This window comes from Siphateles boraxobius, unplaced genomic scaffold (assembly GCF_051911475.1).
Source record: "Siphateles boraxobius isolate OS27281-9 unplaced genomic scaffold, OSU_SipBor_1 9, whole genome shotgun sequence".
In the NCBI taxonomy this organism is placed as follows: domain Eukaryota; kingdom Metazoa; phylum Chordata; class Actinopteri; order Cypriniformes; family Leuciscidae; genus Siphateles; species Siphateles boraxobius.
Genome location: NW_027509219.1, coordinates 32,661,418 through 32,688,651, shown reverse-complemented (window position 1 = coordinate 32,688,651; position 27,234 = coordinate 32,661,418). Strand labels below are relative to the sequence as shown.

At 44.9% G+C, this 27,234-nt stretch overlaps 1 protein-coding gene and 1 long non-coding RNA gene across 5 annotated transcripts in view; one reads left to right on the top strand and one right to left on the bottom strand.

Moving 5' to 3' along the window:
- LOC143732774 (uncharacterized) overlaps nucleotides 1–27,234 on the bottom strand; it is a 120,363-nt gene that overhangs the window by 40,047 nt on the left and 53,082 nt on the right. The gene's annotated exons all lie outside the window — the stretch shown is intronic.
- Nucleotides 1–27,234, top strand: part of lrrtm4l2 (leucine rich repeat transmembrane neuronal 4 like 2) — a 41,206-nt gene that overhangs the window by 7,812 nt on the left and 6,160 nt on the right. Inside the window, exons 2-3 of one of the 4 annotated variants that reach the window (XM_077224058.1) lie at nucleotides 3,290–4,950; nucleotides 6,279–6,780. In XM_077224058.1, the coding sequence (XP_077080173.1) occupies nucleotides 3,290–4,908 (1,619 nt within the window). In that variant the 3' untranslated portion in view covers nucleotides 4,909–4,950; nucleotides 6,279–6,780. Of the gene's footprint in view, nucleotides 1–3,289; nucleotides 4,951–6,278; nucleotides 6,781–27,234 lie in introns of those variants that run through there. The other 3 variants (XM_077224056.1, XM_077224057.1, XM_077224055.1) reach the window with 3 other exon arrangements.

The following is a 27,234-nucleotide window of genomic DNA, read 5'->3' as shown; positions in this document are numbered from 1 at the left end:
CGTGGTATACATGAACACAAACGAGGAGCGGGAAAACTGAACAGGACTGAACCAAAAGCACAAAGACCGGGGGAACACAGACAGACATTACAACATAGCCCCCCCTCTATGGGCGGCTCCCGACGCCCATCAAAACTAGAGACATAGTTCGGGAGGGTGGTGGAGCGGAGGCGGTCCCGGGGGAGGGATGGCGGGCCAGGTCCGTGCAGGGATCGGGACCGGGGTCTTGCGATGGCGGACCTGGGCCATGGAACATGGGCGGAGCTGGACGAACAGACTGCCAGGGCGGAGCAGGCTGTGGGCGTGTCCACGACGGAGCAGGCTGAGGGCGAGGCCACGGCGGAGCAGGCTGAGGGCGTGACCAGGGCGGAGCAGGCTGTGGACCCTCGGGCATCCAGGGCGAAGCTGTCGGACCCTCGGGCGTCCAGGGCTGAGCTGTCGGACCCTCGGGCGTCCAGGGCGGAGCTGTCGGACCCTCGGGCGTCCAGGGCGGAGCTGTCGGACCCTCGGGCGTCCAGGGCGGAGCTGTCGGACCCTCGGGCGTCCAGGGCGGAGCTGTCGGACCCTCGGGCGTCCAGGGCGGAGCTGTCAGACCCTCGGGCGTCCAGGGCGGAGCAGACCCTTCGGGCGTCCAGGGCGGAGCTGTCGGACCCTCGGGCGTCCAGTGCGGAGCTGTCGGACCCTCGGGCGTCCAGGGCGGAGCTGTCGGACCCTCGGGCGTCCAGGGCGGAGCTGTCGGACCCTCGGGCGTCCTAGGCGGTGAAGACCCCTCGGGCGGCCACGGCGGTGAAGACCCCTCGGGCGGCCACGGCGGTGAAGACCCTTCGGGCGGCCACGGCGGTGAAGACCTTTCGGGCGGCCACGGCGGTGAAGACCTTTCGGGCGGCCACGGCGGTGAAGACCCTTCGGGCGGCCACGGCGGTGAAGACCTTTCGGGCGGCCACGGCGGTGAAGACCCTTCGGGCGGCCACGGCGGTGAAGACCCTTCGGGCGGCCACGGCGGTGAAGACCCTTCGGGCGGCCACGGCGGTGAAGACCCTTCGGGCGGCCATGCTGGAGAGGACCCTTCGGGTGGCCATGGTGGTGGCCTACTGCCCCCCCCCAAAAAATTCTTGGGGGTAGCTACGGGGTCGTAGCCTGGAGAAGGCACCGGCTCAGGAGAAAGAGGCAGAACCAGCGGTGAAGAGGGCTTTAGGCTGGGCAGGACCAGCGGTGAAGGAAACTCTGGGCTGAACAGGACTGGCGCAGGATCAGCGGGCTCTGGTGCAGGATCAGCGGGCTCTGGCGCAGGATCAGCGGGCTCTGGCGCAGGATCAGCGGGCTCTGGCGCAGGATCAGCGGGCTCTGGCGCAGGATCAGCGGGCTCTGGCGCAGGATCAGCGGGCTCTGGCGCAGGATCAGCGGGCTCTGGCGCAGGATCAGCGGACACCGGCTCAAGTGTGTGCGTAGCCCACACACACCACATGGCTGTGGCCATAATGGCTAGTGTTGCGGTCACTGAGGGCTCAGGCGGCGCATGCGTGGCGTGATCAGTCTCTGACTGGGAAGACGTGACGAGAACAGTCTCTGGCTGGACGGTCTCTGGCTGGACGGTCCCTGGCTGGACGGTCCCTGGCTGGACGGTCCCTGGCTGGACGGTCTCTGGCTGGACGGTCTCTGGCTGGACGGTCTCTGGCTGGACGGTCTCTGGCTGGACGGTCTCTGGCTGGACGGTCTCTGGCTGGACGGTCTCTGGCTGGACGGTCTCTGGCTGGACGGGCTCTGGCTGGACGGGCTCTGGAACTGGTTTGACGGGACGAGATTCAGGCAGGACGGTGATCCTTGCAGACCGTACGGACCTTAGCGGGGAATCTGCCAAGCTGGACATCAGCCCTGAACGCCCATAGACCGATCCGGTGTCAGACCCGCTGACTGGCGTGACACGGGGAAACTCAGGCTCTGCAAGTGCCGAACCGCCCAAGGAAAGGGCCAGATCAACAAACCCTTTCAGGGTCCAGCCAGTATGATCCTCCGGCATCACTTGAGCGATGTGCCAATCCAGCCCGCTACAAAACAGGTCCACGAGCTGGGCGTCATTTAGCGTTCCCAGATGACAACACGCCAAAAAGTCCCTCACATACCTCTCCAAGGGCTGGCCATCTTGAGACAGAGATGATAGGAATTTCCTTAAGGCCTGGTTGCTAACAACTGCTGGATCCATTGGCGGTGAGTTCTTCTGTCACGATGAGGTGGAAGCAAGGAGGAAGCAGGATCCAATTGCAGCACACTTTATTTAATAAACTCAAACTACATAAATACTCTGGCTAGGGCACAAGACTCAGGAACAGAACCACCAACATCAAGGTACAACAACAACAAGAACTCACAAAGACTGGACTGAAACACAGGGCTTAAATACAAGGCCAAACAAGCTAAACAAGATAACAAGGGGGCGTGGTATACATGAACACAAACGAGGAGCGGGAAAACTGAACAGGACTGAACCAAAAGCACAAAGACCGGGGGAACACAGACAGACATTACAACAAGGACACTATTATATAAAATTGATTACTGTGTAAACCGTTTGGTATGCCCCATTACTGTTGCACATCTCTTCTTGTTAAAGCATCAGCGCAAAGCAGCAGAACAGCAGGAATCTTATTTGTCATGTGTTCCTTGCTAATAATACAAACAAACTTTGAGACGGATGACCCTGGTGTTGCCTTTCTCTCACTCTTAATTTAGCATGGCGCCTAAGATGCATTCAGTGTTTGGCTGTTTTGAGCTACATAGATTGTGAAGGCATGCTATTTTTAATCTCCAACATTAGTTAAATCTTTTGAGGGGTTGTACAAGCAACGGCGGACTGCTCTGTGCATATTTTAGACGTATGCTGATTAGCTCCACTCTGATAAGTGGAGCTCATTGATTCCATTCATTTAAAATACTCTCTTCGCTTCCCACTCACTTCCATTTTGTCTGAAACCAGGGTACATTAAAAGGTGTAGCGCTAAATGATGGATAAATCCACTCGAATCCTCGTATTCAATTAGAGGGTCCCCAGTGCGTTTTTTAGATGTCATGCATTATGTCTTAATAGCTTGAAAACACTCGCCACACTCTGCAGGATGTTCCCCATCCATCACAGTCATGAATCGTTTTACATGATGATAAAGGTGAGGCTGTGCATAATGGATGTGCTGCGCACACATGTACTCAGTCACCTGCAAACCTGTTCTCTCTAGGGTGAATACTAAAACTGACCTCAAATGTTGTCTGTCTGTTTTCTGTCTGTGTCTCTCTGCAGGGCCCTTACTCTGGGAAGGGCGCCTGTCATGTTTTCTTCTCCATGCTTCTGTTCTCCTGCTGCTCAGCAAGGGGGAGCGGATGTGCCCTGCGAGTTGCCGCTGCGAAGGCAAGATTGTTTACTGCGAGTCTGGCGCCTTTCAAGACGTCCCGGAGAACATCTCTCTAGGGTGCCAGGGTCTGTCCCTGCGCTACAACAGCCTCCTGTTGTTGCTACCTTACCAGTTTGCTCACCTCAACCAGCTGGTCTGGCTCTATCTGGACCACAATTCCATCAGCGTAGTGGATAGACTGGCCTTCCAGGGACTTCGTCGGCTAAAGGAACTAATCTTAAGCTCTAACAAGATTGTGCAGTTGCAAAATGGCACCTTTGAGACTGTCCCAAACCTGCGCAACCTTGACCTGTCCTACAATCAGCTGCAGGACTTGATACCAGGGCATTTCCATGGACTTCGCAAGCTTCAGAATCTTCATCTGCGATCAAACAACATCAAAAGCATCCCTGTCCGTACTTTTATGGAATGTCGGAGCCTTGAGTTTCTAGATTTGGGTTACAATCGCCTACGGACTATCACTCGTACAACCTTTCTGGGACTGCTCAGGCTGACAGAACTTCACCTTGAACACAATCAGTTTTCCAGGATTAACTTTTTCCTATTTCCACGCCTCTTAAATCTACAGGCTCTTTATCTGCAATGGAATCGCATACGGACTGTCATCCAAGGTTCGCCTTGGACTTGGCACACTTTACAAAAATTGGATCTATCAGGCAACGAGATTCAAATTTTGGATCCTGCTATTTTTAGGTGTTTGCCCAATTTGCATACTCTCAATCTGGAGTCTAACAAGATCAGTAATGTGTCCCAGGAAGTGGTTTCATCATGGATCTCCATTAGTACTATCAACCTGGCAGGAAACATTTGGGACTGTAGCTCTAGTATCTGCCCTCTGGTGTCTTGGCTGAGAAACTTCAGGGGAACCAGAGATGCCAGCATTATTTGCAGCACTCCCAAATCTCTTCAGGGAGAAAGAGTCATGGAGGCAGTGAGGAACAACTCGGTGTGCGAGGAGATATTTACTGTGGAACCGACCACGGAATTAACACTTCTTTTGACTACTACTATGACAACTCTTTATGTGACAAAGCCACCTACAACCACCACTATAACCCCACGCACCACAACTAGACAGTTTTCCCAAGTTACTCACATACAAAGACTCACCCCAAAAGTTGTATTCCCTGTTCAGTCTGACAAAGAATTCTTACCACCTCTAACAGTGAAGCCTAGCACCCTACCCTTCACCCCCGAACCTGAGTTTGAGCATATGACCTTCCACAAGATCATCGCTGGCAGTGTTGCCCTATTTCTCTCAGTCTCATTAATCCTATTAGTGATTTACGTGTCGTGGCGACGATACCCTAACAGCATGAGGCAACTCCAGCAGCACTCCATCCGACGCAAGCGCAGGAAAAAGACTCGAGAGCCTGAACATAACATCAACTCTCAACTGCAAGAGTATTATCTAAGCTACAACCATGCCAATGCAGAGACGATGGACTCTTTGGTTAACGGGGCGTGCACCTGCACCATCTCGGGCTCCAGAGAGTGCGAGGTATGACCCACCATTAAAAAACGCATTCTCTGCACCGGGGAGTCAGAGGTAAACTTTTTTAAGAGCATGACTGCCCGTATAATTCTTTCTTCTCTTTGTCCTGTCGTTACTTTGAAATGCTCACATAATTTGCACAAGTAGTGGAATAGTTCATCTAAAAACATCATCTTTTTATCTTTTTATTTATTCACCAGGTCATTCAATCATGCATGTTGTTATTGTTTATCCCCAAATGAGAATCTAAATTCAAAGATTTTTTTCATACAAGAATAGCTTGTCAAGCTGTAAAAAGGACAACTTCCATTCTCTTCATGGAATTAGCATAAATGCAATCCATCTGACTCGTGCACTATATTCCAAATATTCTGAAGCTTAAGTCATATGAACACCTTTTTTGGTTTTGCTATTTTTGGAGCTTGACAGACATTGCCACTATGACTGTTCACTGTGTTTTTAAAGTTGCCAGCCACTGCCAGCATTTATGATAATTTTCACAAAAGTTTCATGGCCCCCAGAATTTTATTTTCTTGTATGAATATCTGAATATTCAATATATCGAAAGAAAGAATAGACGTGCGTGCTTTTAAACAATTAAAAAAAAAAATTCTAGCTTCATGTATTTCTTTTTTATTAACACATGAATGTGGGTAAGTTTAATAAAAAAGCAACATTTTAAGCAAAAAGCTGAGAAAATCGCGTTTGTCAAGACTACATCCAGATCGGATTCAGAACAATGATCAAAACATAGATGGAGTAGATCAAGTCCATTAACACCATCTAAGGTTTCACAGTCCTATACCTCGTCCTGGGTCGGCATTTCATTCGGTAACATTAGGCAGTTTTGATTTATATGCTTTTGGTGATAGTGTTATTTTACACATGCATCTGCTTGCAAATGATATTGCTTGTTTCTGCTTCTTCTTCGCATGTGGTTTGATCAGAAGATTTAGTACTCTTTCAGAAGATATCGTATCACACCCCGTACCACATAACAGTGAAAACACGGAAAGCTGGAAATTTCCGTCAATGGCTGGGAAGCGTTGTCTCACAAATTACGAACATTTTCGTCTAAGGCGGAGAAAGAGTTAAGAAAAAAAAGACTTCAAAAGATTCCCCTTGCATGTTCTTCCGAAAAAAATAACAGCATACATGTTTAGAAAGAGTAAATAATGGCAACATTTGATGAATTGATGGGGACTTTTGGAGCCCTCCAAAGATTTATACTGTAAACAGTCCACACCCCCCTTATGATCAACACTGCACAGGAATTTAGTCACTATTAGTAAAAAATGAGGAAAGTAAATCAATGGTGGTTCATAGCAACAGTAAAGGATTGAGGTTGCTCACTGATAATTAAATATGTCTTATCGTGGCAGGTAACCGAGCAGCATCTGATCGTGTGAAAATCTCCTAATCTGCAAGCAAGGAGCCAAGAGTGAAAGAGGGATGTTAGAGGTCAGATCAATCAAGTCAGAGATTATATATATTTTAACTTAAAACGATAAACAACAGGATTCAATCACATGACCTCTCCCTTCATATGGAAAGTCATACTACTATACTAGACATCACAACACCTGATCCAACCAACCAATGAATAATGTGTAACTAAGACTCACTGGTTTTAAGTGAACTATTCCTTCATGCTGAAGTGGTTAGAGCTGTGGCACACTGACTAGTATTGCATGTGCTCATATGACAATCTGTTCTGCTACCTTGTTTCATACATTGACAATTGAAATCTTGTAAACAAGTTCATCCTTTGACCACCATAGTAGTTTGTTCAATTTTACAACCCTTGAGTGCTTTTAAATTGGCTCTATAATTTTCTCTTGATGGTCTCCCTCAATTAAACCTAATTCATAGCTAACAATCCCAGCAGAGTTCTGTCATCTTTAGTTGCCTTACAGAAACTAAGTCTTTTGACACGAAACAACACTCACAATGACATTCTATTATCAGCCCTGTGTTTATCATGGAACGAGAAGGAACTGAAATAGTGTTCAGTAATTATGTACTTAAATTATGGAGCTTTATTTTACAAAGTGTTCTTTTTTTCTAGATGCATTATGCTGCATGACTACATTTGCCCTTTACCAGTACCAGCTGTTGGAAATCAATGTACATATTCATGCTTTCCATCACCTTCAATTATTGCCTAGTCTTTCAACTCCTGCTTGGGGCTGCTACATCATTTATTTGATCACTTCTTTGGAGCTTTGTGTTGTAACGGGTCATCACGTATTTAGTTTTGACATTTAATGAGCGGGAGTACTCATATATGTGTGTTATTATTTATCATTTTTTTCCTGTATTTGTTGTCAAATTGACCTGGCTCTAGTTTAATCTCTCATCATTATAGAAAGCTTTTAAAAACCTAACCAAAAACTGCATGACATTTTTGATGGGGAAGATATCTGGCCTAATTTTACCTTGTAATTGTAATTTGTAATAGATCACACTGGATGGCTCTATTAAATCCTCACAGTACTGTATCTTTCAGGCTGAAACACTTTTCTGCTGTGCACCACAGTTGTTCAAAACTGATGGGCTGTATGGATAGGGTGACAGAAAGGGAGTTCAAAAGATAAAAATAGGCTTATCAATTTAACATGATAATTTAATGTAATTAATAAGTAATTAAATGTATTATGCCTCCTAATACTCATGTGAATTCCGTAGTAAGGGATTTTCTTACCATGGATATTCAAGCCGGAGGTATCTCAGTCTAGCTTTTGCGAGTCTGCAATCAGACCAGACCCATATGCTTCTATCATATCATAAATAGCCGCTATAGACATAATTGCTGAGGACTTTAGGTCAGGGTTGCACTTTATTTTGATGGTCACCTTTAGACACTCTACTGACAACTTTGCAACTCAATGTCAACTAACTCTCATTGGAGTATTAGTAGACTGTTAGGTTAGGTGTTAGGGTTCGGGTTAGTAGAATAAGTTGACGTAACCCTAACCCTATTAAAATGTATTTTGGGAGGCCGTCACAAAGTGTTAGAAGATATTAACCCAGTGTACTAATACTCTTATGATAGTTGAGATGTAGTTAGAAGGATGTCAAAAATGGACCATTGAAATAAAGTATTATTTCATAGTCAGTGATATACTTTATTTCTATATTATTGAAAATCAATCTATTTAATGATATATTGTCTTCCAAAGCCACTTTTGAAATTCAATGACATTATTTTCATTAGAGGATTTTCCACAAATCAATTAATTTGATGTATTAATTAGCATGCTTAAATTGATGCACAGCCCTATTTATGGTAAAAGTAACTAACCACAGATAGGTTTATTAAAAGGAAGGAGAAAACACTTCCCATTTTATCAAAATTATATTCCTGTGCTATTTCATCTGTGTATTGCAATCTAGCCAAATTACACAGATGCCAATATGAGCAGATGCATGAAATGCCTTCATCCATGAAAACCACAAATACACTAAAATTACGCATTACAAGGTAAATATCTGCAGAGAGCATCAATCCATTGCAATTCAGAAGACATTTAGAAACCAAAAACTGAACGTTATCCTATTCCTATCCCATTCTTTATGCCCAATGCAGCAAAACCAGCTGAGAACCATTGCCTTAACTTGTCACCATAATGATGAAAGTGATGCTATACTGACTTGTTTCCAAAGTGCTAATGTGTGACATTTAGAGAATGTCATATTTTACTGTGCTTGATAGTTCCATAAAGATGTCAATCATTTTCCCACCAGTCTTTAAAGCTCCTAAATGATAGAAATATACAGTGTGGCATATGCTCATATGCATCATGCTGAAGGCATTTAGATCTCATACCTCCCAGGGATCAGTGAACTGCATCATTCATCTCTCTGTTCACCCATACAAAAATTGTGTATGGTTTTTAGGAGGCTTGAGTATTTTAGGATCTGTACTGTAATTGTTAAATGTAACACCATGGGCAGGATAAATTTTGCGTTTGGGTAAACATCATATTCACATGCTGTTCATGTGCTAATTTTTCAGATCTCCCGTACGGTTGACAGTTCTCAATTCAAAACCAGCTGTTGGTCCTTTATGTTTTGATTCATTAAGACAACCTGGTGGAACAGGCATCTTGAATTTCAAAGGCAATTGTCTTGGCATAACCACTGTACATCAAGCTCTATTTTAATCTGTACTTCAGTACTGTGACTAACTTCTCCAATCTTCTGGTGACCTTATAATCGAGATTGTTTTCCTAGTCTTTCAATGACACTTCCACCTTGGCTTCACACTTAATCTCAGCATGAAATTGCTCATTTTTGCATCCCTGCTGAAGGTTCCTAAGTGGATACTTGCTCGCTTGTTTCTGCTGCCGATAAGGATGCTTTGCCTCCAGAACCGTGAAGTGAACTTGGGAGTTGTAATTTTGAACTTATTTTTTAGACTAAATGCTCATCTCTTCGGGTCCGATTTCAGGCAGTGCGTTTTCAAGGTACATACGCAGCAGGTCACCATGACTTTTATAGAACAAAACAGGGCTTTAAAGTATATGTGTAGGTGATTAGAGGTTAGATATAGTCCCTGTGTGAATCTTGTGAAGCCAGTCAAGAACATGCCTGTGTTATAAAAAATATATATTTTGCATAAAGATATTTAAGCATATTTGCATTATGACAATTAACCACATTTCTACACAACATTCTGATTACCATAATGTATTCTTAAGGTTTAATTTAGATTTATGTTAATATTTCCATTATTCCTACTGTAATTTATTTAGTTAAATTATATTTGAATCAGCACAAATTAAAGACAGTTAAACAAATATTTATATGAATATCTCATAACATACAGTGCTTTTTTTTTATTACCGCAATGAGAATATGGGTGGAAATAAATGGCTGAATGATACAAAAAAAGGCATTATTTTCTTCATCCAAAACGTCATTTATAAACAGTGTCAGGTAAGTTACTAAGTAAAAGTATTACTAGCTACTAATTAGATATTCAACAGTGTAATTGGATTACTGTACTAATTATTGTCTAGTATTGCATCTCTAATTACGTTCTAAATCCCTTAATAACATCAAGCAGTTGAACAATACAAGGATAGGCATGAAAATGTTCTTTTAATTCTGTCAAATAAATAATATAAAATTGCATAAATTATTATTGAACTGACCAAAGTATTTAAAGGGAGAAGGTTACATTAAAAACAATTTTGATATTGATATAATACACTATTGTTTTATAGAATTTTTCTACAGTATTTAATACATCAGACATAACTGTAAAAAAAGTAATTCCTTACTTTACTCCATTACAGTAATGAATTACTTAATGTATTACACCCAACACTGTTTGTATTTTAAAATAATTATTTTAAGATCCTAGCAATATTGATCAAAACTGGGAAGCTGTATGAATAGGCCTACTTTGATTGTGATTGTGGCTCATGCTGATCATTTAGGCAACAACACTATCAATGAACTGATAACTCCATCACTTCCTGCAACAAAACAGGCCTAATAATAATAATTGCTCGAAATATGCACTCAGAATTAAACTGCACGCCGCTCTTCCCGTGCATATAAGCCACCGATGTTTACACAGACATCACATTTATTAGCAATCTTAAAACAACAGGCTAAACGGATGAGATAAAAGACGAAGTGTATTAATAGACTGCAGTTGGCACATTTTTCTGAGGCTGCAGCGTTTTCCGAGGGAGAATGCAGTGCTTGTTTTGTGTCAGGAGCCTGCAGACTGACAGATCGGAGGGAAGATACTAATATTATGCATATGTGCATTACATGGGAAAGGGATTGTGTAACAATGTGAAGATGGATTTGTTTCATGAGCTGTGAATAATCAAATCATAAAGATCAATGTGAATTAAAAAAGGGTTTCTGTATCAAGATTTCATATTAAAAAGTAATACTGTAGAATCTGCAGGGGGGTTTGGTGACTCATAACTGTAAACTGTCCAATAAAATGTGTTGAATTCTGAGGAATATTAAGTGGCTTCACATAAAAATATCAACCTGCATTGTCATATCTTGAGGAAGCCATTCAGAAGATTGCGTATTATGTGTGTAAGGAGAGAAAATATTACAGATAATCCAACAATGCTCTTCAATCCTCCCTCCTGAGACTCACGCTCGTTGCATAAGATGCACAACCCTTGTTTTCTCTTGGATCAAAAGCAATGTTTAAGTCAACATGAAATCCAAACTGACTCTATTTACTTTCTTAAAATTATAAAATCTAATATAGATAATACAAATTATTTGTTTTCAGTGCATATAATTGCAAAGAAAAAACGTAGTATTTACACTATACCGTTCAGAAGTTTAGGGATGGTAAGACTTTTTAATGTTTTTTAAAAGTCTCTTCTGCTCACCAAGGTTGCAGTTATTTAATCAAAAATACAGTAAAAACATTAATATTGTGAAATGTTACTACAATTTAAAATAACTTTTCTATTGGAATATATTTAAAAATTTAATTTATTCCCGTGATCAAAGCTGAATTTTCAGCATCATCTTCAGCATCAGTCTTCAGCGTCACATGATCCTTCAGAAATAATTATAATATGCTGATTTGCTGCTCAAGAAACATGATATCAATATCAAGTCAAGTCACCTTTATTTATATAGCGCTTTTTATAATACAGAATGTTTTTAAACAGCTTTACAGAGATAATAGGAAAATAATGTTATAATAATATTGTTAAATATAAAATTAAATTTCCCCAACTAAGCAAGCCAAAAGCCAATGGCGATGTATGAACAGTGAACAGAAAGTTCAAAAGAATGTATTTGCATGTATTTAAATCATTTATTTTTTTAACAATGTAAAAGTGTTTACTGTCAGTTTCGATAAGTGAATCATTTCTGATGTTCCTTTTTCTCACTAACCCCAAACTTTTGAATGGTATTGTACATTATCTTTTATAAAAAGCAACTGTGTCATCAAGCCCTCTTATTATTCAACTCCTCCTCAATCTGTCACATATAGAGACCATTAAATATATACCAGAACAGTGTTGGGGAAAGTTACTTTTAAAAGTAATGCGTTACAATATTGTGTTACTCCCTAAAAAAGTAACTAATTGTGTTACTTATTTACTTTTTATGGAAAAAATTCTAGGAAAAAATATAAAGGCCCTTTCAAACCAAAAGTGAAATGAATAAGCCTCAGGCTGCAGGAAATGCAAATTTATGAACAGCTCAAACAAACCTTTCAGCAGTTCTGCCAATCAGCAATTAAAATAAAACACAAATGTGATGTTTAACTCAAATCATTTTGCTTATTCGTATGGTTAAATTGTATCATCAAAGGTCAGCAGCAAAGTTAATAAAGTGAGATTAAATACATAAAGTATATTTGCATTATATTTAACTATAGCTGAGTTCTGCCCAGGAACCACAAATGTAGAAGGAAGAGACTGTCTGACCATAAAGATGACGAACCACCGTTCTTTTTGTTTATATGCTCTAATTAGGGGTGTTTTATCTGAAATAGCTCATATCACAATAATATAGACCAATCATTTAAACACTGTAAATTCACAGCAGTGCTGGTCCGTGAGTGCTTACACAGAAAACACGAAAGAAATCTACAGAAATGTGTGCAGGAATAATCTGGATTTTTTGTCTAAAAGTAGTGATTATTTCACAGAAACAAGCCTAGAAATAAGCAGTTCTTCTCATGGATATCTAGTATACTTTCCAACAAATGTCTCAAACAATACACAGGAGTATCTTTCAAATGTTTGATGCACTAATCTGGAAATATTTTGCCAATGCACTCATTGTATCAATGCTGAGTCATCAACGTTTCTGTAGCTCTCGCTTCTCCTGACCTACTGAAATAATGCAACCATTTCTGTTTCTCCTCCATTTTCCTCCATCAGTTAAAGATGGCATACGCACATACAGTATGCCTGCGAACTCACACACACACACATAGTGGACAGCAGAGGTGCAGAGCTTGAGGGACGGTTGAGCTCAGAGTTTAGAGGATGTCCTCCCTTATTAGAGAAATCCATTGGCACAATCGCTTCATTACTGCCCTTATGGTCTCCTCTCTCTCTCTACGCTCTTTAAGGAGTGAGAGAGGAAATTAAAGTGAGCAGAGAAGCATGGAGCAGAATCCATCTTGGATTAAAGGTGCAGATTAAAAACAAACTGTGCGGCAGGTTGTGAAGGCTATTTATATCACACTGTGATGAGACTTCATCAGAGAAAGGAAGAATTTGCCTGAACCCTCGACCCAGTGGCTAATTAAACAGAAGGGTAATTCTCAGATTTGCAGTTCCTTCAGTTTTCTCTTTTAGTTTTCTCTCTTCCATGGAACACAAATTATTATTTTTCCTGAATGACTGGTATGTTTCCATTCAATAAAAGAGAATGCTGGATAACATAATAATGCGATGTTGCTTTATATTCTCAGGGCCTATAATAGACTAATTTATTTTATCTTATTTATAGATAAGATATTAGGTATTATAGAGAAATTTTCACATATGCTTGTTGAACTCCTGCATCTTGAGAAGTAAAGATACATTTTGTTAAAGAGAACTTTTGCCTATCCATTCCTCATTCAACAGATGCTATTAAGCTCCAAAAATGGTAAAAATACATTACATTTCCATTCAAGTCGTTTGAAGTTGGGTTCTCATACTGTCATTTTTAAGTTCAACAGGCCTCATCCTCATTTAAATTAATTGCATGAAAAGAGCAGCAAAGACAAAGGGCCTTTGTGTTTCACTGAAGAAATAAGGATTTTATGACAAAGCAATTTGGGTGAACTACTACTATAGAGCTAAAACACACATTACCCGGTTAAAGCCCAATATACTCATGGCAAAGTTCCCTTTCAGTCGAGAACGTCAGACGTAGTCGACGGTCGACTGAATTGGGATCTCGCTAGAGAGCCTGTCTTCTTCGAGTACTATTGAACGAGCCAATGTAATTGGCGTGCGTGATTCGCATCACACACTCCGCCCCCGCGGCGCGGGTATAAATACGGAAGTGGATGCACGCACTAGTTGCCTTTCGCTTCGGAGCCGATCGTTTGATGTCTCTGAGGGTGCTGTTGTCTACAACGAGCGAGTGTGTCGGTGTTCTTCAGGAAGACTCTCCCAGTGCTGGTGTTCTACAGCGCGAGTGCAGCGGTGATCGCGAGCTTTGAGCTCTCAACTGCTGTTTTAACAGCAACAAATTTCTAAATGTTTGTGTGTGTGGCTGGTTAGAGGGCGGAAAAGTGAGTGCTTCACTGTTTCAGTTCTCTGTTCAGTGTTGCCGCGGTCATTCCCCTGTGTGCTCCGGCACTGGTGACGGTCCTATTTTCTGAAAGAGCAACACGGGTGCGTTTGCGTCTTTTTCAAGATGTCATTCCGCCCGTGCGTTTCTGGGTGCGGTCGTTCCCTGTCTCTCTCTGATGGTCACAACTGTTGTGTCACGTGTTTGGCTTACAGCACGCTGAGACAGCTTTTGTGGACAGCTCATGTTTTCACTGTGGGAACATGACTGTCGCAGTGTTGAGGGCGAGACTCGCCTTCGTTCGCGGAGAGCGAGTCCCCATTACCATGCCCCACCCTCGGGTGCTGTGTGGGATGGGTGACCGGAGGATAGTGTTGGATGTCCCGCCCGGTAACCATTCCCTGTGGGCTCCTCACTCCTCCCTTCCACTGCAACCACTGGAGCCTCCTGTGTTGTCTGCTGGTCCATCTGTAATGGGTGGGCCAGCGGTTTCACTCGGGGCTCCCCTGGAGGACAGGACGCCGATTGCAGCATCGGAGGGTGAGCTGACTTCTAGAGATGATGACTCGGCTGCATTGTCTCCCTCCGGGAGTTCAATGTTGCCCGAGCCGGATCCAGAATTATCAGCTATGCTGAAACGGGCCGCCGAGGCTGCCGGGCTCGAGTGGAACCTCCACCGTGTCCCGTTCAGTCTTGGTTGGAATCTGGAGTTTGGTATCTTGGGGCGGGCCGCGCTGGTTCTCAGCTCGCCGCCCCAGTGCCTTTCTTTCCCGAAATGCATGGAGAGCTTATCAGGTGATGAACAGCATCTTTCTCTGCCAGAAGCTGCCTGAATAGCTTTTCCCCCTCATTACCCTTGATGGAGGAACGGTGAAGGGTTGCGAGGTGTCCCTGCATTGGAGCGGTCTGTCGACACAGGTGCACCTGTGTCCGGCGGCCGCTGCCTTTTGGGGGGATCCTCGTCTCCCCCCTAAGGCCTGTGAGTTTCGTCTGTTCCGACGGGCAGAGCTTACAAAGCCTGTGGGCAAGCCCCTTCCTCTTGCGTGCCATGGCGTTGCTGCAGGCTAGGGCACCCATGGCATGCACGAGGGTAATCCAGACCGTGCGCTCATAGGTGAGCACCGCACTGCATCCGACCTCACCCTCCGGGGTACGGGTGTCGTAGCGTGCGTGATCGGTCTGGCGATGTCCACCTTGGTGGTCCAGTAGCGCCTTCGTTGGCTCAGCCTGGTTGGTATGGCGGATGCGGACAAGGTTCGGTTCCTGGTCTCCCCAATTTCCCAGGTTGGGCTGGTCGGCGACGCAGTGGAGAACTGCATCAAACAGTTCTCTGCCGCTCAAGCGCAGACGGAGGTCATCCGGCACATCCTGCCCCGGTGGCCAGCTGCTGCCTCCACCCGCCGCCGGTGGCAGCTCCTCCGCCTGCTCGTCGCCGTGGGCGTTCCCCGGCCGCCGCTCCTGCTGGCCCTCCGCAGCAGCCTCCACCCAGGCCTCAGCATGGAGCCGGCCGCAGTAGAGACGCCCAGCCCGCTCCAGGCGCTTCCAAGCCAGGTAGCAAGCGACAGCGAAAGCATTCCGGAGCGGGCCGCCCAGGAATGGATGAGATGCTCTTGGAGTGGCACGATCACTCCCTCCCCCCGGGTGAGGGCCGGGTGGAGCCTTTGTTTGTGTGTGTGTCTGTTCCGCCGCTGGCTCCCTAAAAAAAAAAATTAAAAAAAGCGGAGCAAGCGGTACCCACACTTCAAAGGGAGAGCAATTTCATCTGTTCCTGGGTCCCAAGAGGGCCAGTCTGGCGGGTGTGACCCTGTATAGCCTTACACCCCTCAGCTCCCCCTTGGTCGACAGCAGGCAGCTTGGTGCGTTCGAGGACCCGGTCATCCGCCTTCTCACGCGCCCCCTGCCGCTTGTGGAGACAGGTAAGTGTTGCACAGCACACTAACACCACTCTCTCTACTTTGCTGCCCCACCTCAGGCTCGGCTACCCCGCTCAAGTCAGTGATAGTCATCACATTAGGTGTTGAGCAGACGTGCTCCTGAAAATTCAGTGATATTTTTCAGAAGAACTTTCAGAGGCTCATGGGGTATATGGTAGTCGCAGCCTTTGGCTTCCTCCATATGTGACCGCTTCAGCGCTAGCTTCACGATCGAGTCCCGAGGTGACCGTGGCAGAGCAGCTCACCCTGTGTGACTATAGTTCATCCCGGTCTGCTGCCAAACCCTCTTCAACAGAGGGGCCATGTACAAAGGGCGTGTTTTAACGGGGGCCTGGGCGACCCCCGACTACACGGGCATTCGTGCCTCGAGTTGTTAGACATTGCGACCATTGCGCAAGCTTCCCCTGCATGTCACAAACTCACCCGTCACCTCCTCCTTGGAGTCAGACGCTTCTGAGGGCGCCTTGTTCCACTCCTCCCGCTTACTCAATCGTGCCGCCATCGAGCCTCACGACAGTTATAGCCAGGGCAAGTGGAGACTCCATCCCCTGGGTCCGGCTGGGTCATGACCATTCCGGGGCCGCTCAGTTGCCCCCCCGGTTTTATTTTTCCGCCAGTGTTTGGGTAAACCGAGCGGACTACCCTTGGACAAACACTGGGTCTCAGCTGCCCCAGGGGCCCGCAGAAGTGCGTTTAACCCCAGTGAGCCTTCTAAAAGTGACTGCGACTCATGGTCGCCTTGCGCCTGCTCAAGTCAGTGAAATCATCACTCTTCATGTTGAGCAGAATTGCTCCTGAAACTCAGTGAAGTTCATCGCACTCAGGTGTTGAGCAGCAATGCTCCTGTAGCTCTGTGAGTTCATCACAGGTAGCTCAGTGAATTCGTCACACGCAGTGCTGAGCAGAAATGCTCCTGGTGCTCAGTGAAGTTCTTCGCACTCAAGTGTTGAGCAGAAATGCTCCTGCAGCTCAGTGAGTTTATCACACTCAGGTGTTGAGCAGTAATGCTCCTGAAGCTCAGTGAACTTGTCACACTCAAGTGCTGAGCAGAAATGCTCCTGTCGCTCAGTGAAGTTCTTCGCACTCAAGTGTTGAGCAGGAATGCTCCTGAAGCTCGGTGAGTTTATCACACTCAGGTGTTGAGCAGGAATGCTCCTGAAGCTCAGTGAACTTGTCACACCCAAGTGCTGAGCAGAAAATGCTCCTGAAGCCCAGTGATCTTCACATGTTGTGTTGAGCAATGCTCCTGTCTTTTGCGCCCGTCGCTTGCACCTACGTGCCAAGTCAGGAGAGGAACAGGTCTTCATAGTTGCCCCTATTGGCCCAACTAGACCTGGTTCCCTTCAACAGCCTTCCTGACTTCCCCTGAAAACTCTTTCGGGGACGGGGCACGATGGCACACGCGTTCTTCCCCCGGAGATTCCGGGCGGTCTTACATCTGAACGCGGAGGTTCAGGTGGCTATCACAAGAACATGAGAATTGGGTAGCGTGCTTACGCCTTTAGAAGTGGAACCTAGTCGTTGAGTGCGTCTTCTCTCCAGAGGACATCCTGAAAGCTTTCGATCACTTCAGTGCTCTCTTTCCTGCAAAAGGGGTTGCAGTAGGCTGTTTTCCTTCACCCTCAAAATGATGTTGCCTCGGTGTTTAAACGACGCTCATCGTGTTGCAGAAGTATGCAGAAGCACATTCTGATCGTCAGGTTCCTGAGGAGCAAGGTCTTGTAAATCCTTGTGTCCCTCTTTATCCTCTTGGGCCTTGTCCCTGGTGCGACTGCACTGCAGAGACTGCCCCTGAGCCACTGCAGGCAGTGAGTTAAAAATTCTGTTATATCAGTTCTCCTGCTCGCGTGGTCTCTACTAGAGGGTAGGGACTTGCTCGCTTTCGGTCAACGTATTGTGCCTGGAGTCTGGGCCGGCTAACTCTCACAAGCTGAGACCCCGGCTCGGATTGTGCCCAAGGTTCCTACCTCTCCCGTAATAGGAGCAGGTGGTGAGCTTGCAAGCGCTGCCCTGGAGGAGGCAGATCCAGCCCTGGCTTCTCTGTCCGTTCGCTTGAACGTGTACAGAATGCAAGTCATAGACCTCAGACCAGCTCTTCAAATATCTGTTGGAATTCAGCAGAGAGGGAAGGCTGTTTCCATGCAAAGTTGCACTTAGTGCTTGCCTTCATTTCGGCAAAGATCCGAGATGCAACATGTCCACTTAGGTGTTGAGCTCCTCTATGATGAGTGTAAAGTGCTCCGCCTGGGCATTGACGATATGCTTTGCTAAAACAGATTCTAGAGTTGGGGGCTGGACGACACCTAGTTGAACCGCTGCCTCACGTGGGCTCCCTTCTCATGAAGCCAGTTTCACCGTGAGCCCGGTTCAAGTGTCGGCTTGCTGCGCCATTCCCCTCCTATGGACTGGATACGTGCGCCTTTCTACTCCAGTTGAGTTCCCTTAAAATTGAAACCTGTTGAGTTCCTCCACACCCCTCCGACGTCGGACGTGCGGAACGTCTGGTGTTAGGCCTACCACTCGTAAGCAGTGTGGAACCTGTGTTAGGCTGGGTCCATATGTTGCGGTCCCTTCGGTGACCCCATATGTGTATTCTTCCACGATACGGCTCCCTGCGGTGAGCCCGTGTCTTCCCTCGGCAGAGTCTCTCTGCCGTCACTGTCCGGTGTGTCTCCCCCCGTCATAGGCTGGAGCCACCCCAGTGACATTCCATATGTTAGACTGCCCGGTTTCCGCCCAGTTCATGTGTGTATTCTCCACATTACCTCCCTCTGGGTTGGATGTGGCTTCCGCAGCGTCCCTTCCTTCCAACGTACGGGGAACGCTTTCCCAGTGGTCCTGTAGGAACAGCAGTGACTTCCCTGGCCTAAGCCCTGTTCCTCCCCGATGTAGTGTGCGGGGGCATCAGGAGGCTTTGGTTTAGGCACTGGAAGGTGGCAGCGTTAGTGGCGTGTTCAATGGGTGATCCCAATTCAGTCGACAGTCGACTACGTCTGACGTTCTCGACTGAAAGGGAACGTCCTGGTTGCGTATGCAACCCACCGTTCCCTGAAGGAGGGAACGGAGGTCGTAGTCCCCTTGCCACTACCGCTGGACCACCGCTGACCCCGGGTTACTCTCGGCTCCTCAGCGAAAAGCAACTAGTGCGTGCATCCACTTCCGTATTTATACCCGCGCCGCGGGGGCGGAGTGTGTGATGCGAATCACGCACGCCAATTACATTGGCTCGTTCAATAGTACTCGAAGAAGACAGGCTCTCTAGCGAGATCCCAATTCAGTCGACCGTCGACTACGTCCTCCGTTCCCTCCTTCAGGGAACGGTGGGTTGCATACGCAACCAGGACGTTCTGTTTTGTTCTATGCTTTGGGGTGAAAAGAAGTTCAAAATATGTGACCAGCAATATACTGTTAGCAAACATCCCGACACTACCCACGCTGCTGAAAGCGACGTTTAGATGAATCTGTAAATATGTGTTGTGCGATTTCCTTTCAACAACAAAAAAGAAAGTAGTAAAAAAGAGGCAGTTAAGAAAGCAACTGATCATAGTGATGTGGACATGTTTCCCTGGGCTCCGCAATTCGATAGTCCAGTAATGTCATATCACGTTTAGTTATATAGCATGTTATACGATAGATGGTTGCAAAGCATGCAGTTTTACAGCATCAAAAAAAAAAACAGTTTCAGTGTCTATTTCAATTAGAATTACAACTTCAGTTTCTACCATAAAGTGACTCTCCACCACTGAATTTATGTTTTTACTTGCTGACGTCTGACCTCGATTTCCACGTCAAAGAAGGCGGAGTCTCAGAGCCACACCTATCTATTACATCATCGCCATGGACCAATGGTAGTTCAATTGTGTTTACCAGCCAGAGCAAACTTTTCCGCTTTTTCGCTTTGGCAAACTGTTTAGAACCTTCTTTCTAAACGACATCACACCAGTTCGTTTTTTGATTTCGCTTGAAGTATGTCGGGGCTCTCAAACTACACAAAACCTACCAAAATGTGAAGTATTAAAGCACTCCATGTTGAACACTGTAGCTGTGAAAAGAACAGAAGATGAAAAACTCAAACTTGAGGCAACCGACTTCAGGACTTGGAGAAAAAAAAAATGTAAGTTGTTCTGTGCTTTCATCAAACATAATATAAGAAATTCTTTAAACTTAATAATAACAATACATTTTATTTACTAGTGGATTCAAATTCATTATGCTTGCATTTTAAGATAAGATATTATTAGTACATATTATCTAACCTGTGTATAATAATAATAATAACTATAGCTGCAAGCAGCCACTACCGGGGCCAAGCGCAAGAAGCAGCAACAATTGCCATCATGGGTGAGATTGGCAGACCAACTGCAGCAAGGAGCAATTAAAGACATTTTAAGATAATTTTGGCAAAATGGCTGAAAATCTGATATACAGTAACTTTTAAAATGATTTAATGGTTGATCACTTTCGACAAATAGGTGCGCAGTTTTTCGCAGTTATGAAATTGATTTGATGTGGTCAGAGTGAGGTGAAAATGACACAAACAAAGTTTGGTGTCAAAATGTGAAGGCATTGCAGAGATAAAGCCTGAAAAGTCATTTTGGCAGCATGCCTCAAATTTGATGCTGCGGAATGCGAAAACTGTTTTGTCTATCAACACGAAATCCATAAATTTTAGTCGGCACGGTCTGGGGAAGATACGATTCGATTTTGGTGAAAATTGGACAAACGGTCTAGGAGGAGTTCGAAAAAGTAGGTAATTAGTGATAAAATCAAGATGGCGGACAGGAAGTTTGGCTGACTTTGGCAAAAAAATGTATCTTTGTTTTCGGCATAACCCAAGGAATCAATTAAGACCAGAGTCATTACAATAGGCGAATTCATTCAAAAGTTATTAGCATTTTTGTATATTTAATTATGACTTTTGACCAAAAGGTGGCGCTGTCTCAATCTTTTGAGTACCTTCAGGGGATGGTGCTGGTGGCAAATTCTGACTTTCATAATGTTACAGCAATGCATTTGTTAAGTATAGCATTTTACATCAAAAAACTATATTGAAGTCAATGGGAATTTCATGTTTTGTTCTATTATTGTCATGACAGACTGACGGAAGCAAGTGCAGTATAACTCTTTATTTAAGGTAGAACAGTAATGAATCCAACACAGGCAAACAGGTAAGTGATGCAGGAACTCCGATGGTCAGATGATAGGTGAAGAAGCAGAGATGCGGTGATGAGTGTCCAATAGTGCGATAATGTCCATAAAAATCCACAGAACGAAAACCGGAACAAGGAAGGCAAGAGACTGGAACGCGACAGGAACACAGACACACCGGGAAACCACATACAACGATCTGACAGGGTAGATGAGAAAATGGTGAGTATAAATACACATGATCTGACAAGCTGCAGCTGGTGAGAGGGATAATGAGTGGATGGGTGATGAGCGCTGATGAGCGGAACGCCCATCTAATCAGCGCGCTGACATATAACAACAGAAACACAAGACAAGAAGAAAACGTAGGATTTACCAACCGTGACAGTACCCCCTTCCCTAGGAACGCCTCCTGGCGTTCCCAGACTCCCTTACCTGCCGATTGTAATCATCGATAAGGGAGTGATCCAGGATGTCTCTAGCCGGTACCCAACTTCTCTCCTCCGGACCGTAACCTTCCCAGTCCACCAAGTACTGGAATCCGCGTCCCCTCCGTCTAGAGTCCAGAACACGATTGACCGAATAAGTTGGCTCCCCGTCTACGAGACGCGGCGGGGGGGGAACCGGGACTGGCGGATTAATGCAAGCAAAAAATACGGGCTTAATTTTGGAAACATGAAATACGGGATGAATCCTCCTGTACACTGGAGGAAGATTGAGACGGACTGTCACTGGACTAATGATTTTAGTGACAGAGAACGGGCCAATGAATTTCGGTGCGAGCTTATTCGAAACGGAGCGGAGAGGAATGTCCTTGGTAGAAAGCCACACTTTGGAACCGACGACGTATATGGGAGGCCTCCGCCGGTGGCGATCGGCTTTGGCCTTGGTGCGTGCCCCCACTTGGAGTAGAGTCTCACGGGCTCTAGTCCAAGTGCGGTGACACCTCTGGACGAAGGCGTGGGCGGAAGGGACCGCGACTTCGGATTCCAGACTAGGAAAAATTGGTGGCTGGTAACCTACACTACACTCAAATGGTGATAGGCCCGTGGATGACACTGGCAACGTGTTGTGGGCGTACTCCACCATAGACAATTGCTGACTCCAGGAGGAAGGATTCTTAGACACTAAACATTGCAACGTTCTCTCCAAATCTTGGTTGGCTCGCTCAGTTTGACCATTGCTCTGGGGATGGAACCCAGAGGACAGACTGACAGTCGCCCCCAGAAGTTTACAAAACTCTCGCCAAAATTTGGACACAAATTGGGGTCCTCTGTCAGAAACCACTTCTATCGGGAGGCCATGAAGCCGAAAGACGTGGTCAATGACAACCAACGCTGTCTCCTTGGCTGAAGGTAATTTGGGCAAGGGAATGAAATGGGCCGCCTTCGAGAACCGGTCCACCAGGGTCAAAACTACCGTGTGACCCTGGGAGGGTGGGAGGGCGGTGATAAAATCTAGCGCGATATGGGACCAGGGTCTCGAAGGCACCGGCAGCGGTTGGAGTAACCCATCTGGAGGTTGATTGGAAGTCTTACCCGTGGCACAAACTGAGCAAGCCATTACAAAACTGCGAACGTCACGAGCCATGAGAGTTAACCAAAAACATAGTACGATTGACTCCTGGATGACAAGCCACATTGGAACAATGACCCCACTGAATGACGCTGGACCGTAAACTCTCCGGCACAAACAAACGGTTCGGTGGGCAACGAGTCGGAGGCGTTACCCCTTCTAAGGCCTTCTTGACCTTCGATTCGACCTCCCATCTGAGTGTAGAGATGAATAGATTCTCTGGTAAAATGCACTCGGGAGTAGACGGGCGATCGGAACGGTCAAAAATGCGCAATAAAGAATCGGGTTTGATGTTTTTGGAACCCGGGCGGTACGAAAGAGTAAAGTTAAAACGTCCGAAAAAAAGAGCCCACCGAGCCTGCCTGGAATTAAGTCTTTTAGCAGTACGAATGTATTCCAGATTCTTGTGGTCGGTCCAGACGATAAAAGGTACCCCTGACCCTTCTAACCAGTGGCGCCACTCCTCCAAAGCTAACTTGACTGCCAACAACTCTCTGTTGCCAATGTCATAATTGCTTTTGGCAGGGGATAAACGATGTGAAAAAAAACGCACAAGGGTGCATCTTGTCGTCTGAAGGAGAGCGCTGGGATAACACTGCACCTACCCCCACCTCTGACGCATCGACCTCCACCACGAACTGACGTGATGGATCAGGGGTTATCAGGATAGGGGCTGAAACGAAGCAACCCTTCAGTTTGGCAAACGCAGCTTCTGCTGCGTCTGACCACCTGAACGTCGTTCTGGGGGAGGTCAAGGCGGTCAGAGGCGCGGTTAGTCGGCTGAAATTGCGAATAAAACGCCGGTAAAAATTGGCGAACCCCAGAAACCTCAGTAGGGCCCTACGGGAATCTGTAATGCCAAATGCCAAAATAACGCAGCGGGCATATTTTGGCATTTGGGCAATTATGTGTTATTAACCAGCTATGGTTTCAAACTTCTGACGTTGGTTTCGTCTCTATCGTACTAACGGTTTCGAAGACATCGGCAAATGTTTTTTAAGCGCTAAATCACAACGCTACACAAACCGTGAGGCAAAACCTAGCATGTTTGGTATCTGTGGACTCGGCAAGGATTCAGGGACCTAACATGATGACTCCCGTGAAAATAAGTCAACCACACCCAGACTTATGAGCATTTGAAAAATAAAATGTACCACTAGGTAGCGCTGTTTCGAAACTTCTCAGGCTCCTTCAGGGCATCGTACTGATGACCTATAGTGAGTTTCGTAACAATTCGTTCATGCGTTCAGAAAATACAGCATTTTAGCACATAATTCAAAATGGCCGACAGCCAAAATGGCCGATCTGGGAAAATTGGATATCGCTCAACTCGACATGACACCCTGAATCTAACGAGACCACTTTTATGATTTTTGGAAAAACCGTTCAGAAGTTATAAGCAAAAATAGCCATTTTCTGTATCTCCGGACCAGTAGGTGGCGCTGCGCCGAAGCGCAGCATGTAGCCTCAGGTCATGCATGTGATGACATGTACCAAGTTTGGTCTCAATACAATAAAGCAGTGCAGAGATACAGCCTTACGTCCTTTTTCGAAGCGCTACGTAAACTTTTTTCGTGCGTTTTTCGAAAACGGTTTGACGAATCAACTTGAATTTCATGACTTTTTGTCCCCACTGCCTGAGGATGATCTGGTGCGATTTTGGTGAAAATCGGACAAACCGTCTAGGATGAGTTCGAAAAAGTAGTTTTTTTGAACAATTCAAAATGGCGGCCATATTTTTATGATGGAAAATGACGTCATAGGGTGCAATCGAATCGTCATGAGCTCTGGAATCAAAGGAAAAAATAATTTTGTTGATAGGCCTTACGGTTCAAAAGTTATTAGCATAATAAAAGTGAAGTTTTGGACAGGTGGTGGCGCTAGAGGCAATGAGTTAGAGACACCAAAATTTGTGTATTTAATGTTGGGACTGTTCTCTATCAGAATGTCAAACCAAAACAACTTTCCCGCAAACGGTTCTATGGGCTGCCATAGACGCCCAGTCGGAGGAAGAAGAAGAAGAAGAAAAAGAAGCAGAAGAAGCAGAAGCAGAAGCAGAAGCAGAAGAAGAAGAAGAAGAAGAAGAAGAAGAAGAAGAAGAAGAACCGGAACAGATACAATAGGTGCCTCAGAACCTTCGGTGCTTGGCCCCTAATAATAAATGTGGTATCAAATATTGATATTTTTCAAGGTATTGCATTGAAGTTTCAGTAGCGTGCCAACACTAGAGCACAGTATGCTAGTAATTCCTTTCAAACATAGCCAGCTTCCAAAATCCAAACAGCATTGAAGAAATCAAATTGCAGTATAATCAGCAAGCAAAAAGAGTCTTTCCTGCAGAGAGCTTTAAAAGGTCAAAATTCTCTCTCAGTTATCAATACGCCTGCAATTGTAGAACTTATTTAACTTGATTCGGTTATTCACAGCTAACAAGCTGTTCCACATGTTGCCCTCTTTCATAAGGGGGGACTTAAAAGTGCAGTTAAAAGTTTCTTGAAATTTCCCCTCTGAGAATGTCACAGTATTGTGAAGATATCACCATCTCTCCCAGCAGATGCTTGTCTATTTTTTTTTTTCAGCAATTACCAACATTTGACTTATAAAAGTCATTCTCCTGCTAGTAATAGAGACAATTATACAGATCCAAACCCTTTACGACCCCTCTGGGTGTGCATTTGCATACTGCCATCACAGTCATCAAAAAGGAAATTGTTGCGTGACCTACATGCTCATTTCACTCCGCAGGTTTTTCCCTTTTCCATGTTACCTGATAGGAGTATGAGTGAATATTGTGGGTGGGTGTGTAAACGCGGTGTCCACATACATGCAATCACCTCTGGGATCTGTTTCAAATTAGTATAATGTAAAACAATAAACTAGTTACAAATTAGGTATGATTCCACATGCATTTTTCTTCCCTTACTCTTTTATTGTAAATCCTCTCCCGTTAATTCCCAGAGGAAAGTAAAAGAACTTTCTTACACATCTTTTTTTCTTTCTTTCTTTTACATGTTCTACATGTGTCATGCTGTATAATACCTTAAAAGAACCATAGAAGTAGTCTGTGTGACTTGTGCGTTATATCAAGTCTTCTGAAACATCATGAAAATATCATGAAATATTCATGAAATATATCTTTTGGATTCCATCCAGACAGCAACATAGTGTCAGCCCCAATCTTACATGTGGATTCAACACGTACCAGATGAGGGCCGGATCTAGGCCGACACTATGTTGCTCTCTGAGCATGGACAATCAAAGCATGAATGAAAGCACATTTTATGCACATGAAACGTGTGATGCGTCAACAGATAAAATGACTAACAATTACATACATAACAAAATTCTGTCAGACTCTTGAGCTATGAAAGATAAGCCTCCACCTTTTTTTTTTTTTGGTCTCTCTACTGTTCGATTCACTTCATCCGTCTGCCATATAATATGAAATGTGTTCAAACCTTGCCAAGTGTTGATGTTGACATTTTTATTTGTCATCATAAGAATTTATGTGGCCCATCAGTTAATTTGCTTCACCGCATGACTCATGATTCTATTGTACAGGCGGAGGTAGAGTGGCCATCACGATTTATATGTGCACAGTGTTTGGCCCGCTTCTCTTGGAGCTGCTGTCCTCTGTTCACAAGGGCTGATAAATCAAGGGCAAGTTTGCATACAAACATATGCACATGTTAACACGCATGAGTGCAGACGTGTGTGGAAAGGGCAGTTAGGCTACAGAGGTGCATTTATAACAATCCAGAGCTGGCATAATGATAATAATTGCTATTTTGTTTAGAAATGAGTACCTCTGATGGACAGGCTCATTTAGAGTCTCTGAGGAAGACTAATCAATGATAAGGTGAGCGCTATCCATTCTCCGTCTGGAAACCTCTATTGCAGGACTGATGAGGTGCAAATTAAAAAGCCATTAGTGAAGCATCTCCCACCACGGTGAACAGAGTCCCTGGCTAAGTCGTTATCTCTAAGGTCTGAGTGATTTATAACAATCAAAGAAATCCCAAAACTCAAGATAAGCAGTAAACACACATATCCTGACACACTCCAGTGGTGCTTATATGAGCAATAGGAGTTTGAATTTGGCTCACAACAATTATACTCCTCCACATCATGTTCTTTGATTAGATAGACAGACAGACAGATAGACAGACAGACAGACAGGCAGACGATATCAATTATTGGCATCTAACCAATCAAACTCTCTAGTCAGATTGCTGAATTATGCTGGTTGCATAGCACTCCTGCATCCTTAAAAGCCTTGAACAAAACCATGGAATGTAATAAAAAGACCCAAATGTCATCAGATAGTAGTAAACATGGTCTATGCTAATAATTTATGCTAATACAGCCTTTATAATAGTTATGTCTAAATAAATCAGTCAGACTCACCGTAACACTAACTGGATGTTCATTCGAC